The sequence below is a fragment of the Myxocyprinus asiaticus genome, chromosome 34 (assembly GCF_019703515.2).
Source record: "Myxocyprinus asiaticus isolate MX2 ecotype Aquarium Trade chromosome 34, UBuf_Myxa_2, whole genome shotgun sequence".
NCBI classification, from domain to species: domain Eukaryota; kingdom Metazoa; phylum Chordata; class Actinopteri; order Cypriniformes; family Catostomidae; genus Myxocyprinus; species Myxocyprinus asiaticus.
In genome coordinates, this window is record NC_059377.1 from 19,703,834 (window position 1) to 19,729,078 (window position 25,245).

A 25,245-nucleotide genomic window follows, 5' to 3' on the forward strand; every position below is an offset into this window, starting at 1 on the left:
TTAAAAGTTCTATTTTCACTTTTTAAAAGTTTTAAGAATTAATTGATTAGACACCATTTTGATGATTAAATTAAATGAAACTTTAAAACATGTTCTGGAAAATAATAATAATTATTAAACTATAATTATTAAAATAATTATTAAAAATAACTAATGTGTTCAATAGCACATTATCATATTAGCATATTTTTGCTGTGGTATCAAAATTGGTATCGAGAACCATGAAATTTCACTGGTATTAGTATCGACTACTGAAAATTTGGAACCGTGTCAACACTATTTATTTGTGCTGAATATTTGAGTTTAGATATTTTGACAGTCTTGAATATTTTTAGCCGTTAACATGTTACCGAAGTATAAGATAGGCTATTGGTGAAATAGCAGACAGACATTCAACCAATGCAAACTATTTTATTTTAGTTTTGTATTATGGTATTTTGTGATATTTTACAAAGGGTTTAATTTCTATTCGGTGTTCAGTGACGCACTATTTAAAGTTTGATCCACATTAAACATGTAATTTGCGCACATCACCTCTCCCGCCCTCCAACCACCGTACAACACCTTCCACACCGTGAAGCCCTAATCGCCATCACCCAATTGACTCGAGCCTCCTTGACTGATGGCAATCACCAATAATGTTCACCAGGACAATTAACATAACCCACGGCAACATCTGCCCTTCATACACAGCTCTGCAGTCAACATCTAAACTAGCATTTCACACAAGGGAAAAGCACAAATCCACATTACATATGTTCAACATTACTATATCTTTATGACAGTACTTAATCTGGCACAAGACAGTGAGTTACTGCGTAAATTCTAGAAGTGCAAAGACAAACTCTGAAGTGACAATTTAACACTCGGTGTAAGGCCGATTTTAAACAGTACCTTATGACATCGTAAAATAACATGCTGAATTGCAATACACTGACAAGTTAATTACAATACAGCACCCAGAACAAATGTAAAACTACCCTATAATTATACGTACATCTGTTTGGACAAACACCTCCAAACAAAAAACAGTGCAGCCAATGTACTAAATGCAAAGCAATAGTGTTACAGGAAGAGGCGGACCCCCAAGAGGAAACAAGAAGCCAGGAGATTCCCTTCAAGAGAAAGTACAGACAGCTAGAGAGAGACAGAGAGAGAGAGGGAAAGTTGAAAGACCATTAGCATTACCATCAAGGCAAAGAGCATTTCGGGCGTGTCTAGCCCGCCGTCTACGATACAGCCATACTCCAGTTGCTGTCAATAGGTGAGCTGCCACAAAAAGCAGTGGCATGAGCACTGCTGGATCAAAAGTGTCCATCTTGATCACAAGTCGGTATTTTCCAAAAGAATCACGTCTCAAAAAAAAAATCTGCTTTAAATCTGCAAACAGAATTAATTGTACAAGTATGGTCCTTATCAATGTGTCTGTCGGTCTGTCTATCTAACTACGCATCCATTGTGTACATCCTTTTTAGCATCCTTTCTTTTCATTTTCGTATTTCTTTCTATAGTTCTAAAGCTTTAAGAACCGGAAAGAATTTAGTAAAGAAAAATGAAATCAAACTCTATGCAATATTTTGCTTTCTTTCAAAGTTTATCTACTTTGAAAAAGTAACTGCTGAGACTAAGCATCTAACTTAGTCTTCCTCTTTCTCCACTCCCTCCTCTCTCTCTGACACTCTTACACTGAATTCCTTTCCCCTGAAACAAGCGGCATACTTTTAGCTATCGCTCCAAGAGCCATTATAAACTGAACTCAGCGTGAACAAATAAAAACTAAAAGTTACAACGTTTCCCTTCTCTATGTCAGACCACATGGCAGTTCATCCTTCCTGTATGAGTCTGTGCTTCTACATGGGTGAATGTTCATGCAGTGTGGATGTCAACATGTGCGTCTGTTTATGTGTGTGTATCTCTGTTGCTATGAGTATGCACTTCGACTCTCTTCCATATTTACACAAGACCTTCTACGGAGAGCATCCTCTGTGAGTGGTGCATTTGTCCAGAGAGCAAAGAGGCAAATAGTGTTGATGGGTGTGTGGCAGCCATTCCCATGATCTCATTTGGGATGAGTTCCATTCACTGAATGTGTGAATGACATGAGAGATAACTATGCATGGTGTTACAGAGAGTTCTGGCACTATCAGCTTTTTTTTTTTCCCATGAAACACTGGGCACAATGTATGTATGTGATCAAAGCACAGTGATTCAGCATGACTAACTGCATAGTCAAAGCACCTAGGGGTCTTGCTGTAAGCGCATGTCTATGAGAGAGTAAGAAATGGGGAAATATGAGAGTAGGAGCCGATGACTGTAAATGGTAGTATTTAAAGCTGACCTTAAACTGTGCACAGATGGTGTCTATGTTACTTTTACTGGTTTGTTTCTGGGTGTGTTCAAAGATGTGTGCAATGGCATGTGTTATCACCAGAATCTTTGTGGTTTTGCAGTGACAGGTGGGCACATTAGTCGCCTGACTTACTGGGAAGTGTCATAAGATGTTTTGCCCATATGAGGGACATCCAATCATCTGTTACCAGAGTCCTCCCTCTGTGCAGTCACAGTAAACCATTCAGTGCTCATCATCTCCTCATTCTCTGACTGTGGTATCATATCTTTAAAAAGTGAAAAGGGGAAATACAGGAAAGAAAGGGACTTTACAAAAAGAAAGGTTATAGCGTGACAGAGGAGTTAAAAATAAAGTACGAAATGAGTAACAACTGCAAATCTGTGGTAGCAGTGTTAAACCACTTAGGCCCTGGGGTTTATATCCTGGTTACAAGCGTGAATAAAACAAGCCTGACAGGATATGTAATGTAGAAATGTGCACATAACATAATATTTTTTTGGGGGGGGATTTTTCCCCTTTTTCACCCAATTTGGAATGCCCAATTCCCAGTGCGCTTTTAAGTCCTCGTGGTCACGTAGTGATTCGCCTCAATCCGGGTTGCCTCCGTGTCTGAGACCATCAACCAGCGCATCTTATCACGTGGCTTGTTGAGCGTGTTGCCACGGAGACACAGCGCATGTGGAGGCTCCATGCCATCCACCGCGGCATCCGCGCTCAACTCATCATGCGCCCCACTGACAACGAACCACATTATAGCGACCACGAGGAGGTTACCCCATGTGATCTGAGATCATCTGATAAAGAGCTTGTGTTACGCGAGGCGAGGAGTAAAGGAAGGCTTTTTTGGAAGAACCACAGCATTTTCTTGTTCCCAGACTTGGCAAATTCTACAAGAGAGAAACGTGATTGACTCAAGGAATGCAAGAAACTTAATCCTGGAACAGCAAACAAACATAGTGACCAATAAGGGGACAGCTTGCTCACATGTGACTTTTATTGACAGTTTTGGTCCGTTTTGCAATGTTGCCTTGTGAAAGTGAAATGAACCAAGAAGAAAATGCAACATTGTAACAATTTAGTCCCCGTTTCGGAACAAAGCAAACTGTCTACAGGTCTGAAAACACCCTAAAATACAAACACACCAAAACTGTGTTCTACATATAATTTGTCAGACTCAAAGGCCAGTGTAAACAGATGAGATTTCAGACGTGACTTGAAAGTCTTCAATGATCACACTGAGCCGTGTTGTGAACTGTTTATCCGGAAAAGCGAAGCTTCCGGCAAAAAACACACATCATAATAAAAGTTAAATGCTTGAAATTGAAGAAATTAAATAAAGAATTTAATACAAATATATTACAACTGTATAGTAAAATGTAATATTCACTTTAATATAATATAACAATAATTAATCAATATATCACAAGCAAGACAGCTGTTGAATAAAAGTTTGGCAAAAAACAATTAATGACGTTAAAAAGTTCTATTTTCACTTTTTAAAAGTTTTAAGAATTAATTGATTAGACACCATTTTGATGATTAAATTAAATTAAACTTTAAAACATGTTCTGGAAAATAACAATAATTACTAAACTATAATTATTAAAATAGTTACCATATTATTGGAGTCACATGACGCCATGCGAGGTTCGGACATGTGAACGGCGAGCTCTGCACACTTTGCTAGTTTTAACACTATTAATGACATAAACAGAGATTTGATACACTCTGTTCCAAAACTGTTCTAGGAGGACAATATGTCAAAGAATTCAAAATCCTCAGGCTCTGGAGACATTAAAAGACACTTACGTGCTCAAGCTGATACCCCGGTGAAGGCCCCGAGCCGATTTGGTCGGAGAAATGAGGGAAATTTGGCGAGAGATGCTGAACATGTCGGCAATGCTGACGAAGGTTGTTGCTGACTTGGAGGATCTTGCTGTAATATGTCGATTGATAACTGTCATGGAGACAAAATTCTCTGAGGTGGTTACAAGAGTGGGGGATGTCAAGAAACGGAACGATTATCTGGAGTCATCGGAGAGGGAATTATCTGATAATCCGCTAGTGACCAAGGTGGATTTGGAGCATGTCTGGGGGAAGTTGGAGGACATGGAGAACTGTAGCCAGTGGAATAACGTCCCAATCATCTGAATTCCTGAGGCCGAAGAATGTCAGGATATGGTGAAATTCCTGGACGGGCTCTTTCTGAATCTGCTCGATATAACAGGCCATAAGCTGGAAATTGAGCGAGCTCACAGGGTACCGGTTCGGCGGTCCGCTGAGGGAGACAGGCCCTGATCAATTCTGGCCAAATTTCTGAGATCATCCGATAAAGATCTTGTGTTACGCGAGGCGAGGAGTAAAGGAAGGCTTTTTTGGAAGAACCACAGCATTTTCTTGTTCCCAGACTTTGCAAATTCTACAAGAGAGAAACGTGATCGACTCAAGGAATGCAAGAAAATCTTACATCAATGGAAGGTCGCTTTTGCACCGATATTCCCGGCCAAATTGAGAATAGATGCTAAGGATGGCCATAAAACATTCAAATGCCCACAGCAAGCGATGTCCTTCATAAAGTCAATGGAGTGAGTAAGTTATGTTGTGGTACTCACATTGCAGCCGAGTGGACCGACTCACTGAACATTCACTTGTCTGTTCGAAGAAACTGAGTGCCTATTTTTGTTTCTTTTTGTGCTGGTTCCGCCTAGCGGCTGGAGTTTGTTTTGTGGAGTAACACTCCTTCGGGACAGTTTGTGGATGAATCTGCATGCTCTGTGTGCTTATGCCTCCTATTGGCTGGAGTTTGTTTTGTGGAGTATTTCTTGCAAGACATTGGAATAATTTGGTCATTTGTTGCATTCATGTAGCAGCCGAATGGGCAAGCTCACTGAACATTCGTTTGACTGTTCGAGGAAACTGAGTGCCTTTTTTTCCCGTTCATGGACTGTGTGAGTTTAGAGGGATGGACGCCAGTTGGCGCTGTCATGCCAGGGGTTAATGCACATGTTTTTGTTTTATCTGTTAGTTTGGTTCTGGAGAAAGTTTGTTTAATGTGAAATGTTAATATGAGTGGATTGTCTCTCTCCAAGTGGATTGTGAATGGGTTGGGGCACCCCATAAAAAGAAGGAAGGTTATTTCTCTTCTTAAGTGTAAGAAATATGATATTATAGTGTTTCTTCAAGAAACGCATCGTTCCCCACAGGAAGCTGAAAAATTTGGGTAGATACGGGGTGGACATGTTTTCTTTAGTTCCGGCTCAAGTAAGAGCAGTGGAGTCATTACACTGATAAGTAAACATCTACAATTCAAATGTCTCAAACAGTTTAAAGATAAATTAGGAAGAGTCATTAATGTTTTATCAGAAATTCAGGGGCAAAGTCTTATTTTGGCTAATATTTACACACCTAACGTTGATGATTACGGCTTTTTTATAGATCTTGAAGGGATGTTGCAAGCCGCTGGCACCCCTCATGATATAATATTGGTAGGAGACTTTAATCTTTTGATGTGTGCGAGCCCTTTAGAGCAACATTGACGCTTCACAGGATGTGTAAAAATCTTGGTCTTACAGATATTTGGAGACATCTGAACCCATCTGGTAGGGACTATACATTTTTTTTCATCAGTCCATAAGATTTACTCTAAAATAGATTTTTATTTTTAGATCAAAGTCCCTCATTTCATCTGTTGCTGATTGTTCAATTGAAAACATTTTAGTCTCAGATCACACCCTGGTGTGTTTAGAGGTGTTGCCACATATGGAGAAAAGGAAATCATATAGTTGGCACTTTAATGTATCCCTTTTGCAAAATCCTGAATTCCAACAAATATTAAAGGCTGAAATCAATGTTTATATGGAGACCAACTGGTCCTCAGTATCCTCTGTGGGCGTGGCTTGGGAGGCACTTAAGGCAGTTCTTAGGGGCCGGATCATACAGTATGCCTTAAAAAATCCAAAGCACGAGAACTCGTAGAGTTGGAAGGGAATATTAAAGACATACTTTGAGTTGGGGGACAAGGCAGGAAAACATCTGGTTAGATATATACAACAGAGAGAGTCTTTTTCTACCATTCTCTCAGTGAAATCTGCTGGTGGTGAAATATTTACCTCAGCCATTGATATTAATAATGCTTTTAAAGAATTCTATCTTGATCTCTATAGTTCCACATCTTCATCTACTGATGAGGATATTAGAAACTTTGTGGAACCATTTGAACTGATGGCTGAACAAAAAAATTTTCTTGATTCTGAGATAACCTTGGAGGAGCTTGGCGAGGTAATTAAGGCCTTGCCTAAAGGCAAGTCTCCGGGGCCAGATGGCTTTGCCGCTGAGTTTTTTAGATCTTATGTTACAGAATTGGCTCCACTTTTACTAGAAGTTTATACGGAATCATTAAAGAATGGAAAGTTTCCGCCAACCATGATGCAAGCCCGGATCAGTCTGATTCTTAAAAAGGACAAAGATCCAAGCGAGTGTAAGCATTACCGTCAAATTTCCCTGATCCAGCTACATGTTAAAACATTGTCAAAAATTTTGGCTAACCGATTAAGTTATGACATCTCTTAAACATATAGATCAGCTGGGGTTTATTCGGGCTGTAGCTCTTCTGATAACATTAGGCGTTTCATCAATATCATATGGTCAGTGGCAAATGATCAGACTCCGGTCGCTGCCATCTCACTTGACACCGAAAAAGGCGTTTGATATGGTAGATTATCTTTTTAAGATGTTGGAAATGTACTGGTTCAGGAATAATTTTTATTGGTTGGATTAAGTTACTTTACAGACACCCGGTAGCAGCGGTACAAACGAATGGATTAATTTCAGATTATTTTACTCTGGATAAGGGCACCCAACAGGGTTGCCCTCTTTCCCCATTATTGTTCTGTCTTGCCCTGGAACCATTAGCAGCCGCGATAAGAAAGGAGGATGATTTTCCAGGGGTAGTGGCGGGAGGTGTGGCGCATAAGCTTTTGCTTTACGCAGATGATATTTTATTATTCGTCTCTGACCCTACTAGATCTATGCCTTGCCTCCACAGAATTATTAATTCCTTTTCTAAGTTCTTGGGATATAGTGTTAATTGGTCTAAATCCGAAGCTTTGGCTCTGACAGTGTACTGCCCTGTAACGGCTTTTCAGCCGGGCTCTTCCAGTGGCCCAAACAGGGTATTAAGTATTTTGGTATTTTATTCCCATCAAATTTGTGTGATTTAATTAGAGTTAATTTTGACCCTTTAATAAAGAGGTTTTCAAGCGATGTGAGCAAGTGGGCTTCATTACATTTATCTATGATTGGGAAGGTTAATGTTATTAAAATGAATTGTATTCCAAAATTCAACTATCTGCTACAGTCTCTCCCTATAGATGTCCCCCTCTATTATTTCAAGCAATTTGATAGCATAGTGAACTCCTTCATTTGGAATGGTAAGCGTCCCAGATTACATTTCATTAAGTTGCATAGGCCGATTGACAAAGGTGGGCTAGGCCTACCCAAGATTTTGTTTTATTATTATGCATTGGTCGCTTCCACCTGAGAGAGCCCCTCCCTGGTTTTGCATTGAACAGGAGGTACTTCGCCATTGCAAAGCCTATCAAACTAATCGGAGAAGTTACACCCCGTTATCTTGCATTTGCACTCGGTATGGACAAAAGTGTCCAGAGTGTTTAATTCGGACATTTATTTAAATGTTGCTTCGAGCATATGGCTGTACCCAAAATTATGTATTAATAAGTCCCCTTTCTGCAGGTCAGAGTGGATTGTGAGGGAGGTTAATACACTGTGTGACCTATATGAGAGTGGAGTGTTGAGATCCTTTGAAAATTTGGTTCAACATTTTGGGATTCCCAGATCTCAGTTCTTTAGGTATTTACAGCTGCGCCACCTGCTATGTACTATTTTTGGGAGTAGCATATACCCCCCTAAAGCGGCAGATACTCTGGGAGTGGTGATTACTGCTTTTGGAAAAGGTCATGAGGCATCAGTGTATTACTCCCTGCTAATTCAGAGTCTGGGGGATGGAGCTTTAATTTCTATCAAGAGATTATGGGAGAAAGAAAGGTATTGGAGGAGGGAGTGTGGGCTAGGTTCTAAAAATCGTCAAGTCTACATCTAGAGGTGCAAGGGTGCACCTTATGCAATTCAGGATTTTACATAGATTCTATTGGACCCCCTCTAGATTGTATAGGCTTGGTCTTAAAGACACACCCACCTGCTGGCAAAGCCAATCAGAATATGGAGACCCAACCCATGTTTTTTTGGTGGCGTGTTAAGATCCAAGCATTTTGGTTGAAGGTTCAGAGTTTTATGTGTGACGTATCAGGCACTCAAATTTCATTTTGCCCCAGACTCTGTATTTTAGGCAGTGGGGCGGTCATCAATACAGGGGATAAACACATAAAAAATTGGGTCCTAACCAGTGCTATGATCGGCAGACAAATTGTTTTAAGGGGATGGAAGTCGGCTGGAGTGCTCTCATTTCAAGAGTGGTGCACGGAGATGGGGAGGGTGGCGGCTTTCAAGGAAGTGTCATGTAGAAGGCTAGGGAACTTGGATTTATTGGATGGGTAATGGGGCAGCAATTTGGCGTTCTTGGAGGGCTCTCAGGGAGGGGCAGTGGAGAGAGAAGTATAGTTTTAAATGTGTGTGATTATATATATATATATATATATATATATATATATATATATATATATATATATTTTTTTTTTTTTTTTTTTGTGTGTGTGTGTGTGTGTGTGTATGTGTGTGTGTATACTCATGTGTGACCACAGGGATATTTGTTGAGGGTCAGGGTGGGGTTGGGGATTAGGAGTGGGAGGGGCAATAGTGGGGGTTAAATGTTGATTCTGTGAATATATGTTTTGCTTTTCTTTGTTAATTGTATAAATAAATTCAAACTGTTAATCAGAAAAAGAATACCATATTATTAAGATACACATGTTCTACTTTCACCCCTAGATCTCAAATAAAGAACACGGGGACCCTAGGCAAAGAGTCTGACACCTGGAGATCACAAAATACTTAAACATCTATTCACACACTGAAAAGCAGTCAATGATCCATAAAGCAGCATACACTCAAATACAGTGATATGATCTTCATCCATCATACACAAAATAATACTATTTTTGTAAAATATTGTAATGTAATATATTTTCTATTGCAATGGCGCTCAATGATTTTCAGGTGTTACCTTCATTAACATAATCACCGGCCAGGCAGAGGGAGACGGAGCATGCATTAGCGTCACTCAGCAGGAGGTGTTAATCACTTGACCACCGGGACTCCCTGCTGAGTTAATGGCTTCAAGAGCTGAAAAAACACATCCAGCTTGCTTGAAATTATCACTGGCTATGGATGGGGCAGGTACACGTCACCAAGGCAGTGACCAATGAGTGCAGTTCATAAATAAAAGCCTTTTTTTTCTGCAGAAAAAGCATGCCGTCTGGAAAGCGCTCGTTGATGGTGCATTTGCAGGAGAAGCTTATTGCTCTTTGGAGTCAACAAGTATGTTATGACATATTATATATCATGACAGATCATTAAACAAAAACATTTCTGCTGCCCAGATCTTTGCACAGAGTGACAATAAATGTGTAAAACCTTTTACATTTAATACTTGGGTTTTAAAATATTTTATATAAAGTAAACATAAGCTTTATATTTGTATACAGCTTTAGATTATATAAATATACTGTAGTCTGCATTTCTATAACATTACGTATAAGTATGCATACCTTACAAGTTTGTACTTTTGATTTATTTTAGCTCAGGGTACTTTAATATAATTTACTTTTATTTTGCACAATGTGACAATAAACATGTGAAAGAAAGGATGCCATTTCTTTTTGCTATGCGTTTTCAATAGAACATGTCTTTAACAAACAACCTAACATAGCAGATGCTGTCGACTCTTGAAGTAATATTGAAAAATACCCATGTATTCAAAAGCTTCAGATTGACTGTCTGCGAAAATGGGGCGTGACAGTGAAGCATTGAGAAAAGTCAAAGGCTGCCGTTTATTGTGACACCTTCCCTCCATTTTTAATCTGTAAGTTCGACAGGCTCACTGACTAGGAGGGAAAGATCAGCAGCAACAGTCACTAAGTTGTTCTGAGTCTGCTTGTGTGACGCAAGCTTAAGAAGACAGAAACAAACTGCATGGAAAGATCATAAGATCAGCTGTTTTTGGAGGTCAAATTCAAATGCTGCTAGTAAGGTAGAGGAAAAACAAAGATGACTGTTTGCCAAGAACACAGTGCACATATACTTCACAAACAGTTTATGACGCATAAATCTCAGAGGTAAGCTGTAGGAAAAGGCATTTTCCAGAGGGAAAGAAATTGATATAGTAAACATACAGAGAGTAGAGAAGGTAGTATTTAAATGGACTGTTTTTAAAGACTATGAATAAACTATGCAGATGAAAAGAACAGAGAAAACGCATAAGATCAAACACCTTATTGTGATTGGTGTCATTGCATGACCTGCAACCATACATTTGCTATAATCCACTGAATCATAGCAACTTCCATGTTAGACCCAAAGGCCATCCTCAGTCAGACTTATCTTGTTTCTCTCCCTCTTTGACACGTACACACACACACACACACACACACACACACACACACACACACACACACACAAAGCCATCTGTCTCAATCACTTGCAAATTTCAAATATGAAATTCAGTGAACTGGCTGACAAGGTCACCCTGATGTTCAAGCCTTCACACACACTCTTCACCCAAAATAAAATCTGGTGTTCTCACACTTAAATATGTCATCACCATTTCTGTGTAGTTCATGTGTTCCTCCTCCACATCAAACACAAGGTCAAAGGAAATATGCTAACCACAAACAAAGGCAGGGCTAAGGAGGACAGACGGATGATGCTGTGATAAAACTGTAGCTAGTACACTCGTGAACAATATAGCTCAAAAAAGAGAACTCCGTCACCTCATTTTCACAGGTAGTATCATTGTCCTGTAAGTGTAAGAGCAAGTTTTTTAGTCTACACTGCTGCCAGTATCCGCAATCCATTAAGAATATTTGAAAGTGGTATATTTTCCATTACTCCCTCTATATCTGAGTGGGTCCACATATGAAATCATTTTTGTTGTGGAGAAAAAAACAGAACACAATAGCCTTCCAAATAAACAAACTGACCAAATTAACAACAACCTGCATAACTCCTTTCATAATGCTGACTTGATGTTCCCTGTAATACCAAGAAAATCAGATAGGAGGCAGTGTGGTAACAGCCATAGCACCCACATTAATAAGAAACAGGCTGACTGCCACTGTACCTGCCCTTAACAACACTGTCACACTTTACAAGAAGTGACATCCCTGCCTCAGGTGTCCCTGTACCAGCTGGTCTCAAATCAGTTACCTATCACCCTAATGGTAATGATGACAGACGTCAGTAATCTGCCAGACATGGCACAGGTGAAGCAACACAGAAACAGAAACTGACGTGAGGAAAGGCAGGTGTCTCGAAACTGTGTGGTAGAACTTTGAAGGAACAGGAAAAACCACAAGGCAACTGTTCATAAAGGAATTTAAATAGATAAGTCTGATTCACACAATGTTTAAAGACTGCATAAGTTGAACAAACACAGGCCAGACAAATGCAAGATGAACCTCAATTGAATTTTATAAAATTATTATGATCATAAATGAAGTACTTTATAGTCAGAGACTGGCGTGCTGCAGAGTAACAAGTGTGCATGTTTTGACAAGGTAAATGGACAGCACTCAGAACGTCTTTTCCAGCCCTGTTTAAATATGCCCGAAGGTGCCACTGGGTAAAGAGTACAACAAACTTAGATCCAGACTTACTTAAAACAAGGGTTGGGCTAAGGATAATGCAGAGCAGACAGCACTGTAGACACTGCTAAAAAAAAAGCCCCCACACACACAGACACATGATTGCGCACAAATGCACACAAACACGGTGAAGAGGCAAAGTTTAACATAGGGTTTAATCTCACCGCCGTTAGACTGTCTAGTCAACACAAACATTTTGTCCTGAGTATACGCTGAATATTGCATGAATGAAGCAGCTTTCTGGAATCTTTCCAGGGACAATTTTGGGGTGTTGATGTGACCTGCTTTATTACGCATCCAGAGTGTCATACATAGGCCTACAGAAAACAGTCTAAAATAGGTATATTTTGTTAAATTATTATTGCAGATATTATAATATATCTTGAATACTGTGTATATATATATACAGGTGCATCTCAATAAATTAGAATGTCGTGGAAAAGTTCATTTATTTCAGAAATTCAACTCAAATTGTGAAACTCGTGTATTAAATAAATTCAATGCACACAGACTGAAGTAGTTTAAGTCTTTGGTTCTTTTAATTGTGACAATTTTGGCTCACATTTAACAAAAACCCACCAATTCACTATCTCAAAAAATTAGAATACATCATAAGACCAATAAAAAAAACATTTTTAGTGAATTGTTGGCCTTCTGGAAAGTATGTTCATTTACTGTATATGTACTCAATACTTGGTAGGGGCTTCTTTTGCTTTAATTACTGCCTCAATTCGGCTTGGCATGGAGGTGATCAGTTTGTGGCACTGCTGAGGTGGTATGGAAGCCCAGGTTTCTTTGACAGTGGCCTTCAGCTCATCTGCATTTTTTGGTCTCTTGTTTCTCATTTTCCTCTTGACAGTACCCCATAGATTCTCTATGGGGTTCAGGTCTGGTGAGTTTGCTGGCCAGTCAAGCACACCAACACCATGGTCATTTAACCAACTTTTGGTGCTTTTGGCAGTGTGGGCAGGTGCCAAATCCTGCTGGAAAATGAAATCAGCATCTTTAAAAAGCTGGTCAGCAGAAGGAAGCATGAAGTGCTCCAAAATTTCTTGGTAAACAGGTGCAGTGACTTTGGTTTTCAAAAAACACAATGGACCAACACCAGCAGATGACATTGCACCCCAAATCATCACAGACTGTGGAAACTTAACACTGGACTTCAAGCAATTTGGGCTATGAGCTTCTCCACCCTTCCTCCAGACTCTAGGACCTTGGTTTCCAAATGAAATACAAAACTTGCTCTCATCTGAAAAGAGGACTTTGGTCCACTGGGCAACAGTCCAGTTCTTCTTCTCCTTAGCCCAGGTAAGACGCCTCTGACGTTGTCTGTGGTTCAGGAGTGGCTTAACAAGAGGAATACGACAACTGTAGCCAAATTCCTTGACACGTCTGTGTGTGGTGGCTCTTGATGCCTTGACCCCAGCCTCAGTCCATTCCTTGTGAAGTTCACCCAAATTCTTGAATCGATTTTGCTTGACAATCATAAGGCTGCGGTTCTCTCGGTTGGTTGTACATCTTTTTCTTCCAAACTTTTTCCTTCCACTCAACTTTCTGTTAACATGCTTGGATACAGCACTCTGTGAACAGCCAGCTTCTTTGGCAATGAATGTTTGTGGCTTACCCTCCTTGTGAAGGGTGTCAATGATTGTCTTCTGGACAACTGTCAGATCAGCAGTCTTCCCCATGATTGTGTAGCCTAGTGAACCAAACTGAGAGACCATTTTGAAGGCTCAGGAAAACTTTGCAGGTGTTTTGAGTTGATTAGCTGATTGGCATGTCACCATATTCTAATTTTTTGAGATAGTGAATTGGTGGGTTTTTGTTAAATGTGAGCCAAAATCGTCACAATTAAAAGAACCAAAGACTTAAACTACTTCAGTCTGTGTGCATTGAATTTATTTAATACACGAGTTTCACAATTTGAGTTGAATTACTGAAATAAATGAACTTTTCCACGACATTCTAATTTATTGAGATGCACCTGTATATATATATATATATATATATATATATATATATATATATATATATATATATATATATAATTATTATTATTATTATCAACACCACAATAAATTCTGAAGAAAATACAAATGCAAGGGTTTTCTGTGGTTAATAAAAAGCTGCTGTTCAACAAATGGATAACACATTATATGGCATTTAAAGGTGCAGTATGTAAGATTCAGAAACCCTTGTTATTAATGACACCTGTGGCCGTTAAGTGAACTGCAGCCAGCTACCTGTTGCTCGTGCTCATGCACACCCTCCATAGGGACACGAGCAAGCATCAACCAAAACAATGACGTAACGTACAAAGAGGCTGAACGTGATTCACTGACATCATGCTGACAGATGAAGTAGCATAATTAAAATTACACAGTTATGATTGTTTTACTACAAACTTTGAGATTGTATATTATATTTGACTCTCCAGTGCTGGAACAGGGCTAAAACAAAGTGTGGATATAGGACTGACTGTGCGAGACTGTAGTTTCAAGTAATCACTTTTCCTTGCATGATACATTGACTGCATTTATACGATAGCCTATGTCGGCGTTAGCTAGCTAGCCAGCTTTATCAATACCTGTTAGCTAAATTTGGTGGATGATGACAGTAGCTGTTTATAAAATAGACTGTACATTATAAATATGTTGACACAATTCAGTATTGATGTGATTCCATCATAACTGTCATTTTGATATATCGATGCGCTATTGTTTTATAATAATAGATTGTATAAATTTTCTGTATAACCAAGTTACGTTACACTAATTAATGGGTCTTTTTGCATTATCTTGAACATTGTCTAGCATTCATTTCAGGTATTATTGTAGTTTACCTGGCTGAAAAATTACAGATTAACATTATATCAGTTACTGTGAATCAGCAAACCTGACTTAGTATAAAGAGGAGATCATTGAAATTATTTGAAAGTTACGAAGCAAGATAGCTTGCAATTCGTCAGCGTTAGCAGGCAAGATCAAGTTAGCTAAAATTACACAGATCAATCCTTATGGCACTATATTTCACATGAAGAATGCCAATTCAGGGTCGGTTTTGATCCCAAAACCGTACGAAGTTCCCTTCTGGAATCAAATGCCCTGCTGATGTTCACTCAAGTTTTCGCTTGACCACGATCACGTTCCTGCTTAGCCAGATGGGATTCAGTAGATAAATGTTTATTTTTTTATTTTATTTTTTGGCTTACTCAGAGTTTGTGTAGGCGTCGGTTTTGTGCTGGGAGCTGGCCATTTGCTGGATTTCATCTCTAAGATAACGTTACCTAATGTTGTAGACAGTTGTCGCTGTTGAATAGCGGAAGAGAAGCACCGAGGCAAGGCTCTTGGGAGCGTGCATAAACGTCACATCCTTTGGATTTTCCCAGCAAAAGCGACCTGCTCCCTTTGCATGAAAATCAGTCTACAGGCTTTAATAGGCAAACTAGGAAGTCCGGGAAGGGCTCATTTTTTAAGCTGTGTTACAAGCCGTTCACACATTGGCAAAAAAGAGGCGAATATTACATGAAAAATTTTACATATTGCACCTTTAAACTTTCATAAAAAGTTCTGAATTAACTATCGTTATTAATAATATTACATTGTATTTGTATAGCTTATATATTTCATAAATAAAATGCAGCTCAATGTGCTTCACCTTATAAAACATTAAGAAAGTGATTGCATAATTAACAATAATGAAAAAAAATAAAAAAGTCAAATTACCAAAAAAAGAATTGAAAATGCATCACAACATGGCATATTGTGACTCAATTCATAAAAAATACTATCTTATTAATTGTACTTTATTAATTTGTTTTCGGGATTATCTTTTTTGACTCAGGGTTCCAGAATACAGAATACTGAATGTGCCACTGAATTCTGAATTCTTCTGAAGCGGTCAAGCAACCAAGCATAGCTTTCCGGCAACCGGGACATGAAGATACATAATTCATAAGGCATGAAAATAAAACTATTTAGGCTTAAATCTTGTCAAAATTAGGAGGAAATCCCAGTGTGGCCACCAGATGGAACATGCAGTACTAGTACTGACAGACACAAAATAATCCCATGCCAGATTTGGGCCTCTAAGACAAATGTGAATGGACCACCATAAATAAACCAGGTAACTATACCAGCGTCAGTTTGAGGTGTCACCCTTTCATTAACTGTCAACAGAGAGTTCGCATTTAAAGTTCATCTGCCATGAAGTCAGTGAACCTGAAGGGACAAGCTTACTGTTTGTGTATTTGTGTCTGTGGACATTGACACCATGGCTGCGTCAGAGTTGATGGCTGAGCTGCCTGGACTCGGTTCAATGAAGATTTAAAAGGTCCTTTTTATTTAGCCACTTTGCTACTGCAGCCAGGAAGAGGAGTCATTAGGTAAGCCCAGAGAGACAGTTCATACTGTAAGAATGGAGTGAAAAAAAAAAAGATTTACACTTACACCTCTTTGAGGAAAAAGCCAAGTCTCTCATCCCTCTCTTTCAGCTGAGAGCCAAACTTCCAGAGCTGACGACAGGCTTACTTAATCACAGGTTAACAGTGGGAAAAGAATGGAAGAGAGAGGGAGTGGGGGGAAGGGATATGGAGAGACAGAGAAGGTCGTGAGAGAGACAAATTTCAGAAGGGGTCGGGGATGGGAAAGGACAGAGACCCGGGAAAGAAATAAAGAAAGAAAAGATAAAAAGAAGGGGTGGAATGTACTGAGGATACACAAATACAAGGCAGAAAGAATGTTACCATCACCTTTTTCCTCACAGCTCCTGTCATCACCACGGCAACCTGTAAATTTGGTACCAGCCTTGCCCTCTGTTAGCCACTTGACCCTTTATAAAAGACCCCCCTTTTCCTGTGAGGGACCAAAGAAGACACCCACCCAAAATCCAGTTGATGCGTCTCCCTCCATGTTATTCAGTGGTGGGAACTTGAGAATATTGGCTCTTATTTACCTCATCTCTACTGCAATGTTTCCCAAAGCAAAGGGGAGATTGGTATTGTTTATGGCTGTCACAATCGATTATTTTTTAAATTGAGTAATCTAATAATTATTCTGATGATTAATCGAGTAATCTGAAAAATTACTAATAATTCAGATTGCATAATGTTGAATTTACCGTGCTGTGTCCAGCGGGTCTGTGAAAACTTGATTCCATCTTTTTAAGTGATGGTATGGTTTTTCGGGTCAAAACTACATTGTTTTTCAAATCAAAAGTGAAGTACGCTTACACAGTACTCTTACCTGTCGTTATGATTTCAGACCCTCATCCGTGGACTGCCTCACTTCCGCCTTATTTTCGATTTGTCAATTAGGCAATTTTGTAATTAAAACGAGTAATCAATTTAAATCGAGTAATCATGAAAGCCCTAAAACTGTTTACTGTCATAAAGATTTCTAAAGGTCAAAAGTATAGGGTGGAGTTACATGTCCGACAGAGTTCTTTGGCTTTTGCATCATGTCACACTGTTTTTTCAGTGTCTCGTACATTGTGCGATACATTTTTAAGATGGTGTGTCAAGTTAAAAATAGTTCAGCTCCTAAAAACCTGTCTCAAAATCCCTGAGTTCAGCTCAGGACATTACATTAGTTGCACTCCTTCTTGCTGTGTTTGAACGTCTTGTGGTGCATTATACCCACTGCCTTTGACTGAAAGTCTCTATATACAGTGTTCGGTAGGAGATATAGGTCTCTGCAGAACAATAATGGGCTTTTCCCAATCTGTGGGCGTTTTCAAACCGGGATGGCCATTCCTCAATTATCCAATGAAAGTAGGGAATCTCAATATAATAATCAGTGGCCATTTCCAAACTAGGATGGGCATTCCTCAACTATCCAATGAAAGTAGGGAATCTCAATGTAGTAATCAGTGGTCGTTTCCAAACTAGGATGGCCGTTCCTCAACTATCCAATGAAAGTAGGGAATCTCAATGTAGTAGTCAGTGGCCGTTTCCAAACTAGGTGGTCATTCCACAACTATCCACCTTTTTCCTGTGGGTCTTACTGGGTAAATGAATGTAGGTGGGACTTCCGCCAGAAGTTGTTCTATAGCATTCCCTAGCTATGGCTGCAATCATATTAGACCCGTTTACAGCTGGTAATAAGACGAGTTTCGGATGATCCGATCGCAAATGGTCAGTGCTAAATATAGTTGTAAACAGGTTGCAAACTTTTTTGTGATTGGATCACAAAAACATATACAGAGGTAGACAAAAACCACATCGCATTTGAGGTTTAAAATGCCATCCTGCTGCATCCCAAACGGCAGTGAAGCACCACCTCTCACCAGTCAATCACCCGCCAAACAAAAGTTTAAACTTACTTGCGGAATTAAAAGGAAATAACCGTCCAATCGGAAAAATTTAAAAAGCAATTACATACCCAAGGATGAGAACTTCACGGCTCTTCCTCAGTGTGTCTGTCTGATCGGAACATGCAGGGTGACAAGATGACAAGTACACACATCTGAAGCTGAACCAACACAGGTACTCCACAACCACAAACAACCAATAATTTTGCTCGAAAAGTTATGTTTGTGCTTGGATTAAATCTCAACTGCATCTGGAAGAAACAGCGCACCAATTTTGTTCGTGCTTTCTTTGTCTTTCTGACTTATTTGCAGTTTATTATCATTCAGTAACACACTGATATAGTGATTGATATATGTCCTCACGAAATCAGACACGGTCCCCTCAAAATCCCAACACCGCAACAAAAGAATGAATGGACGTATGCCGCAACAGCTGTGTTTACTTGACAACGGAAGTAACGGCCATATTTCTCGCTAAGCATCATGGGATGTAGGAAAAAGGTGGATACAATGAGGGTAGGGAATCTCAATATAGTAATCAGTGGCCGTTTCCAAACTAGGATGGGCATTCCTCAACTATCCAATGAAAGTAGGTAATCTCAATGTAGTTATCAGTGGCCGTTTTAAAATGAGGATGGGCGTTCCTCAACTATCAAATGAAATTAGGGAATCTCAATGTAGTAGGCAAATCATGTAAGCGGTTGAAAAATGCCCATCCCGGTTTGAAAACGCCCACTGATTGGGAAACGCCCATTTTTGTTACGCACAGACACAAGTCTCTTGTGTTGGGTGTTGCAAACTACCTCACAATAGGATATGCTTCGTTATACAAATGTCCCGATTAAATGCAGTGCGATCACAATATCATAACTGGATTCAATGAAGGTAAATCTGTTGCAAAACTCGAAAGCTTGTAGATTTGAATTTGAGAACTTGTACAATAAATATTTGTACTTGTAAGTTGAAATATACACTCACAGCCCCGATGAGAGAATTGAAAATCTGAAGATGAATGCTGCAATCTGCACTCACAAACAATAATCAAAAACCTCAGTTCTGAATTCAAATTTGCAGACTTTGCCACAAATCGGCATTTACAACCTCTCAAATCAGCCACCGCAACTTCAGATCTTCCCGTCTTGACCTTTGCATCAACTTTTTGCGAAAAACCTGTAGTATAACTCACTTGTGCACTTGTAAATCAAGATGTGAGCGAGCAGACTACCGGTGCTAGACGGGGGGAGGGGCCAATGAAGTCGAGACCAATCACAAGAGCTGGAACATTCAATACTGGACCAATCAAAATGGATCATCTTAGAACGCAATGACGTCACGCAACAGCGCCAGTGTTGTTTTTGTAAGCAAAATAAATCCAGTTGTGGCAAAGGCTGGCTGATGCGATGGCAGGATAAGTTAAATAACGTGACAGTAAAATGATTAAGAGTGAATTTATCATGTAAAATGAGACCATTTGATCACACTGATCAATGCAGAATACGGTGCCAACAGACCACACATGTAATGTCTAAGGATGGAAATGAGAGAATTCTCTGTAGAAATGTTTCTGCATGATGTTTGCATTTAGTAAAACTAAATGGGACGCGACAATCCAGCCAACTGTCATATGCCACAAGTTCCATATTTCCATGAAAACATGAAATAGAGTTTAAATATCAGTTAGGTATCAATACGTTAGAGAGTGAAGTAAGAAAATCGCAATTATAACCAGAGAACTGTTCCAACAGATAAAATACAATTAATTATTGATAACACCAGAGACAAGATAGCAGTGCAGCGTTCTGCTATATTTCAGTCATTTTCTGACATTTATAATATCTATATATTTATATTTAAGATATTTATAAATATCTTCTGTATTATTTAAACTAAAAGTCTGGTATCATGTTGTTGCTTAAGTGCTTGGATGGAAACATGTTTGATTTTTTTTTTTTAAGTGTAAAACAACAACTTTCCAAAACATTCTCCTCATTTTCACATGAATGGATAACTACATTAAATCACGCTTGCTGACTATCTATAGAAGATTAAAAATCATGCCTTTATTATTTCATTATTATTATTTTAGTTAGTCGTTTCCCTTTTTTTTTCTATTTTGATGTTGTAGCTGATATTGCATTGTTGCAAATTAGCAAGCAAATGTTGAATCTAATGAAGTCATACAGTATTTGCTTAGATGAATTGCAATGCTACTGTAATTTTAAGAAACCCACTTGTGAAATAAAGATAATGTTGTGCAAAGTGCGCATTCTTGTATGAAATGAGACTGTTCGTATATTTATCCACTCAGAATAAAACTCAGATAATTTTAAATGTCTTTTACATAATGGTTATTAATTTCTTAGTTTTATCTACTTTATCAACCCATCCATGCTGATCAATCTTTGAAACTCTAGCACTGGGGCCTGGGTAGCTCAGTGGTAAAAGACGCTGGCTACCACCCCTGGAGTTCGCTAGTTCGAATCCCAGGGTGTGCTGAGTGACTCCAGCCAGGTCTCCTAAGCAACCAAATTGGTAGGGAGGGTAGAGTCACATGGTGTAACCCCCTCGTGGTCGCTATAATGTGGTTCGTTCTCGGTGTGGCGCGTGGTGAGTTGAGCGCGGATGCCGCGGTGGATGGCGTGAAGCCATCATGTCTCCGTGGCAACGCGCTCAACAAGTCACGTGATAAGATGCACGGGTTGGTGGTCTCAGACGCGGAGGCAGCTGGAATTCGTCCTCCGCCACCTGGATTGAGGCGAATCACTACGCAACCATGAGGACTTAAAAGCGCATTGGGAACTGGCCATTCCAAATTGGGTGAAAAAGCGGAAAAATCAAAAAAAGAAAAAAAAAAAAAGAAAATCAAGTACTAAGAAAGTACATCTTGATGCCTTAAGAATAAGATATATAATTTAGAACTTAAGATATATAAATGCCTGACCTCGATGACTTGTTTAATCATGATTATTTGAGATTACCATGGTCATGTGCACTTTAATTTAAATCACATACTGACATCTAAACAAGGGAATTAAGCAAATACTAAAAACACCAGAAAATGCTAATTTCTATATCTCTAATTCAGATTCAGCGGGAAAATAGATTCTTTATAACTTACACTGAATTCTATACAAGTAGATAGCCATCAAGTAAGTACTATGATCCATTTTAATTGGTCCAGTATCGATTGTTCCAGCTCTTGTGATTGGTCACGACTTCATTGGCCCCGCCAAGCACCAGTAGTCTGCTCTCTCACATCTTGATTTACAAGTGCAAGTTTTGCTACAGGTTTTTTGCAAAAGTTGATACAAAAGTCAAGGTGGGAATATCTGAAGTTGCAGTGGCAGATTTGAGAGGTTGTAAGTGCCGATTTGTGGCTGTACTGCGAAAGTGAGTTAAAGTACTAAAGTAAATATGTAATACAAGTTTGTGTCTGTCATTGTATTTATATGCATGTCATTTTACACATTTGTGACTATTTGGCCTTGTTCAGACTGCCACTAAAAATTAGATTTTTTGCATATCCAGATTGTATCCAGATGAGTTTTTGATAGTCTGGACAGCAAATCACCACATGAAATCTGATTTTTCCGAATCTGATTCAAACCACATCTGGAGGTGGTTTCTTATGCGATTGAAATCTGATTTTTTCAGTCTCAGTCTGGATACTCTGGCTGCTCAAATCAGATTTCAAATGGTCGTGACACACGACATGCGACACACAACGATGACGTCAAAAATCGGTGACTGCAGCACGGAACATCACAATATTTACCAGTCTCCTCCATCGTGGAGTTTTTCTTGTGCGACAGAGGAGTTCTGCACCGTGACTGGACAGGATGCTTATTTGGAGAGCGAGATGATGTACCTCCATTTTTCCCGCATCTGTTTTGAAAATATCGTCACGTGGGTACTCCTACGTTGTTACCAAAACAACCCATGCAGATAGGTTGGTTATGTCTGAACATGCAAATCTGATTTGATCACTTGCAATTAATAGTGGGGACAGTCTGCCTGAAAAGATCTGATTTGAGAAAAAATCCGATTTGCCTGCAAACTGAACATAGCCTTAGTTCTCAACTTCAAATCTACAAGCTCTCAAGTTTTGCAACAGATTTACCTTCATGGGTTTCACAGAGAAATTCTGATTTCAGAGGTTCTGTTTAATAATACGACCTGGTTCTTTGGTAATTTAACTTCTGGAAATGATATGTCCAAAATAACACAACAGTAAAACAATAGTAATATCACAATAGTAAAAATGAAAGTGACATTTTTTTTATGTTTTGGAGATTCAATTTGTTTTCATGATTGATCATTGCTGTCACTTCCCTTTAGTAGAGTGGAATGCTGTGTTTGAGAAAGGGTTTTACTGGACTGAGGAACTGTGCAGAGAGAGAAGCATTTAGCATGAAGAGATTCACAGCTAAGCTTTGTGTGTGCTCGTTCCAGCCAGTCACACACTGGAAAGGGCCACCAAAAGTGTTCAACAAGGCCTTGTGTCCAACAGCATGTGTGTCTGTATGTGTGTATGATGGGAGAAATGATCAATGGAGTTACGTTAGGATGGACGAAACCACTGAAACGTTTTGGACTAAATGGGACCAAAAAATTCTAAATGATAGGGTGGTCTAAATGTTGTCAAACAGAAGAAATGCATGTTTCCTTAGTCAACAATGCATTAAATGACCAGCAGTTTTGCTAATGAGTGCTACTACAGCTGGTTCATTAAGAAAAGGTAATCCGTTTTTAACAAGCCACTCTAGGCTAGAAGCCCAAGTCTCACTTAGAAGAACTGGACCCTTGAGGGCTTCGGCTTGTTTGAAGTGCAGCACATTGAAGATGAAGCCTAAGTATAAAAGACAGGAGGGATAGAGGGCAAAGATGGGAAAATACAAAGATTATAAAGGCTAAGAACAAGGGAAGAGATTCTAGGCAGTGTTAATTGTATGCGCTGTCAGTATCAAAATAAAATCATTCATCATGATCTTTGCAAAGGCTCTGATGAAAAATGTCTAACTGGGAAAAGGGGAGAATTGTGAGAGATAAGGGAATTAGTGAGATATTGGAGCCAATGGAGGGAAAACTGGATGAGGGAAGCATGGGGCCCCAGCATCCATTCATCTGATCAACAGGCCAGTTCCAGTATAGAAGAACTAAACAAATATCCATGAATATAAGAACTCTCACGCACAAGCGCACACAAACACACACAGATGTTTACTGGCATCCTGAATTTTCCTGTTGACAGCATAAGAAAACGCTAATATATAACCCAAGTCTTCTCTTATACAATGCAATTTATTGGTGTAATGTTCACCAGGACTTAACTTTAAGGATGGCCTGGGTCCAATGTAGGACTGATTATGGAACAGTTGATGGAACAGTCATTTGCCTTATTGGGCCAGTGCTGCGTTGTCACAATATCTTACGAATGTTGTTCATGTGTCATCAGTATGCCTTGTAATCTTAAGCTTGTAGTTTTGTGTAATGCATTGTTTTTGCAAATCGTGTGCATTTATATTATATAAATATATCTCCAAGATAAAGTTATCTAGCTTGCAGAACTTTATTTTATTTTTATTTATTTTTTGTCAAAACTGCTAGATAGACTTGGAAGTATCAAATTACTGAGCCCGTTTACACCTTCTTTCCCTGAAGCATGTTTTTACACACCTTCCTCTCTCATTCTTTACACTCAGACATAAAAATACACCCACTGGTGGACATTTCTTATTTGATTTACTGGGATGGTTGTTGTATTATATTCCCACGCTGCTGTAAGGAAAGCACTCCAGAAATCAGAGGGATTGCAGGCACACTCCTTAAAAGTGTTTAACTGTCTGTGTGTGTGTGTGTTGCCCCACTGCAGCCTAAGGGCCAACACAAAGCAAACAGGATGTTGGTCAGGTGCACAATCAATCAGAATACAGTATTATCAGTCTCAAGATAAAGCTGTATCCAAACAAATAATTCTGCTTGACAAGAGGGGGAAGGATAATGGATTGGTGATTGGTGAACATCTATCTTTTGCTCCTCTTCAAATGAAAGGTGCTTGACTATCTAGATACACTTCTCTATCTTTGTGCATCAATGGCAAAGTTAAACTTCATTAAACTTCAGCTCATAACTCGTTAGTAGTGAGTGCTTTACTTTTCTAAAGCAATTAGATTTTGATTTTAAGTCATAATAAATGGTCCTTCCTTTGGGATTACTGATGAGAAATCAACTGCCAAGAAAATATAATGTCAAAGGTAATGAGAAGGCAGGGGTAACTAATCAATCACCCCACCACCATAAGTGCCTGAACCAAAACACTTTGAAAATAACTGAAGGAATAGGACCTCTTGAAGAAAACAATAAACATCTATTGGTATCAGTTGATAGCTCTATAAGTGGTTCAGTTTGAGATAACTGATGGAGAACTGATGTCAATCTAGAACTAACATGTTCAGACAGAATAAGATTGTGTAAGTGAAAAGGTCAAAGGTGTGTTTTTGCATTGTAAACATGTTTTCATTGACAGAAAATTCTATGAAATTAGCTGCCCTGAAAGAGTAACAAATACAACAACCAATCAGCCACAACATGCAAGATAACATACATCAGGTAATCTACTAAAATGAAATCAATTTAAGCAAAACTGAATCAAGCTGAACTAAACTGAATTATGAGCAAACTAGGAACAAAATGAACTGAAATTAATTTGCAATGCCAAAGCACCAAAACAACTGTGAAACCAAATCTTTC

General features: G+C 39.0%; 1 protein-coding gene across 8 annotated transcripts in view; it reads right to left on the minus strand.

Annotated features, from left to right (window-relative positions):
- Positions 1–25,245, minus strand: part of macf1a (microtubule actin crosslinking factor 1a) — a 217,384-nt gene that overhangs the window by 140,660 nt on the left and 51,479 nt on the right. For 6 of the 8 annotated variants that reach the window (XM_051670241.1, XM_051670243.1, XM_051670244.1 and 3 more), the window contains exon 1: positions 1,189–1,767. The exons of the other annotated variants lie outside the window; for them this stretch is intronic. In XM_051670241.1, the coding sequence (XP_051526201.1) occupies positions 1,189–1,318 (130 nt within the window). In that variant the 5' untranslated portion in view covers positions 1,319–1,767. Of the gene's footprint in view, positions 1–1,188; positions 1,768–25,245 lie in introns of those variants that run through there. 8 annotated transcript variants of the gene reach the window in all.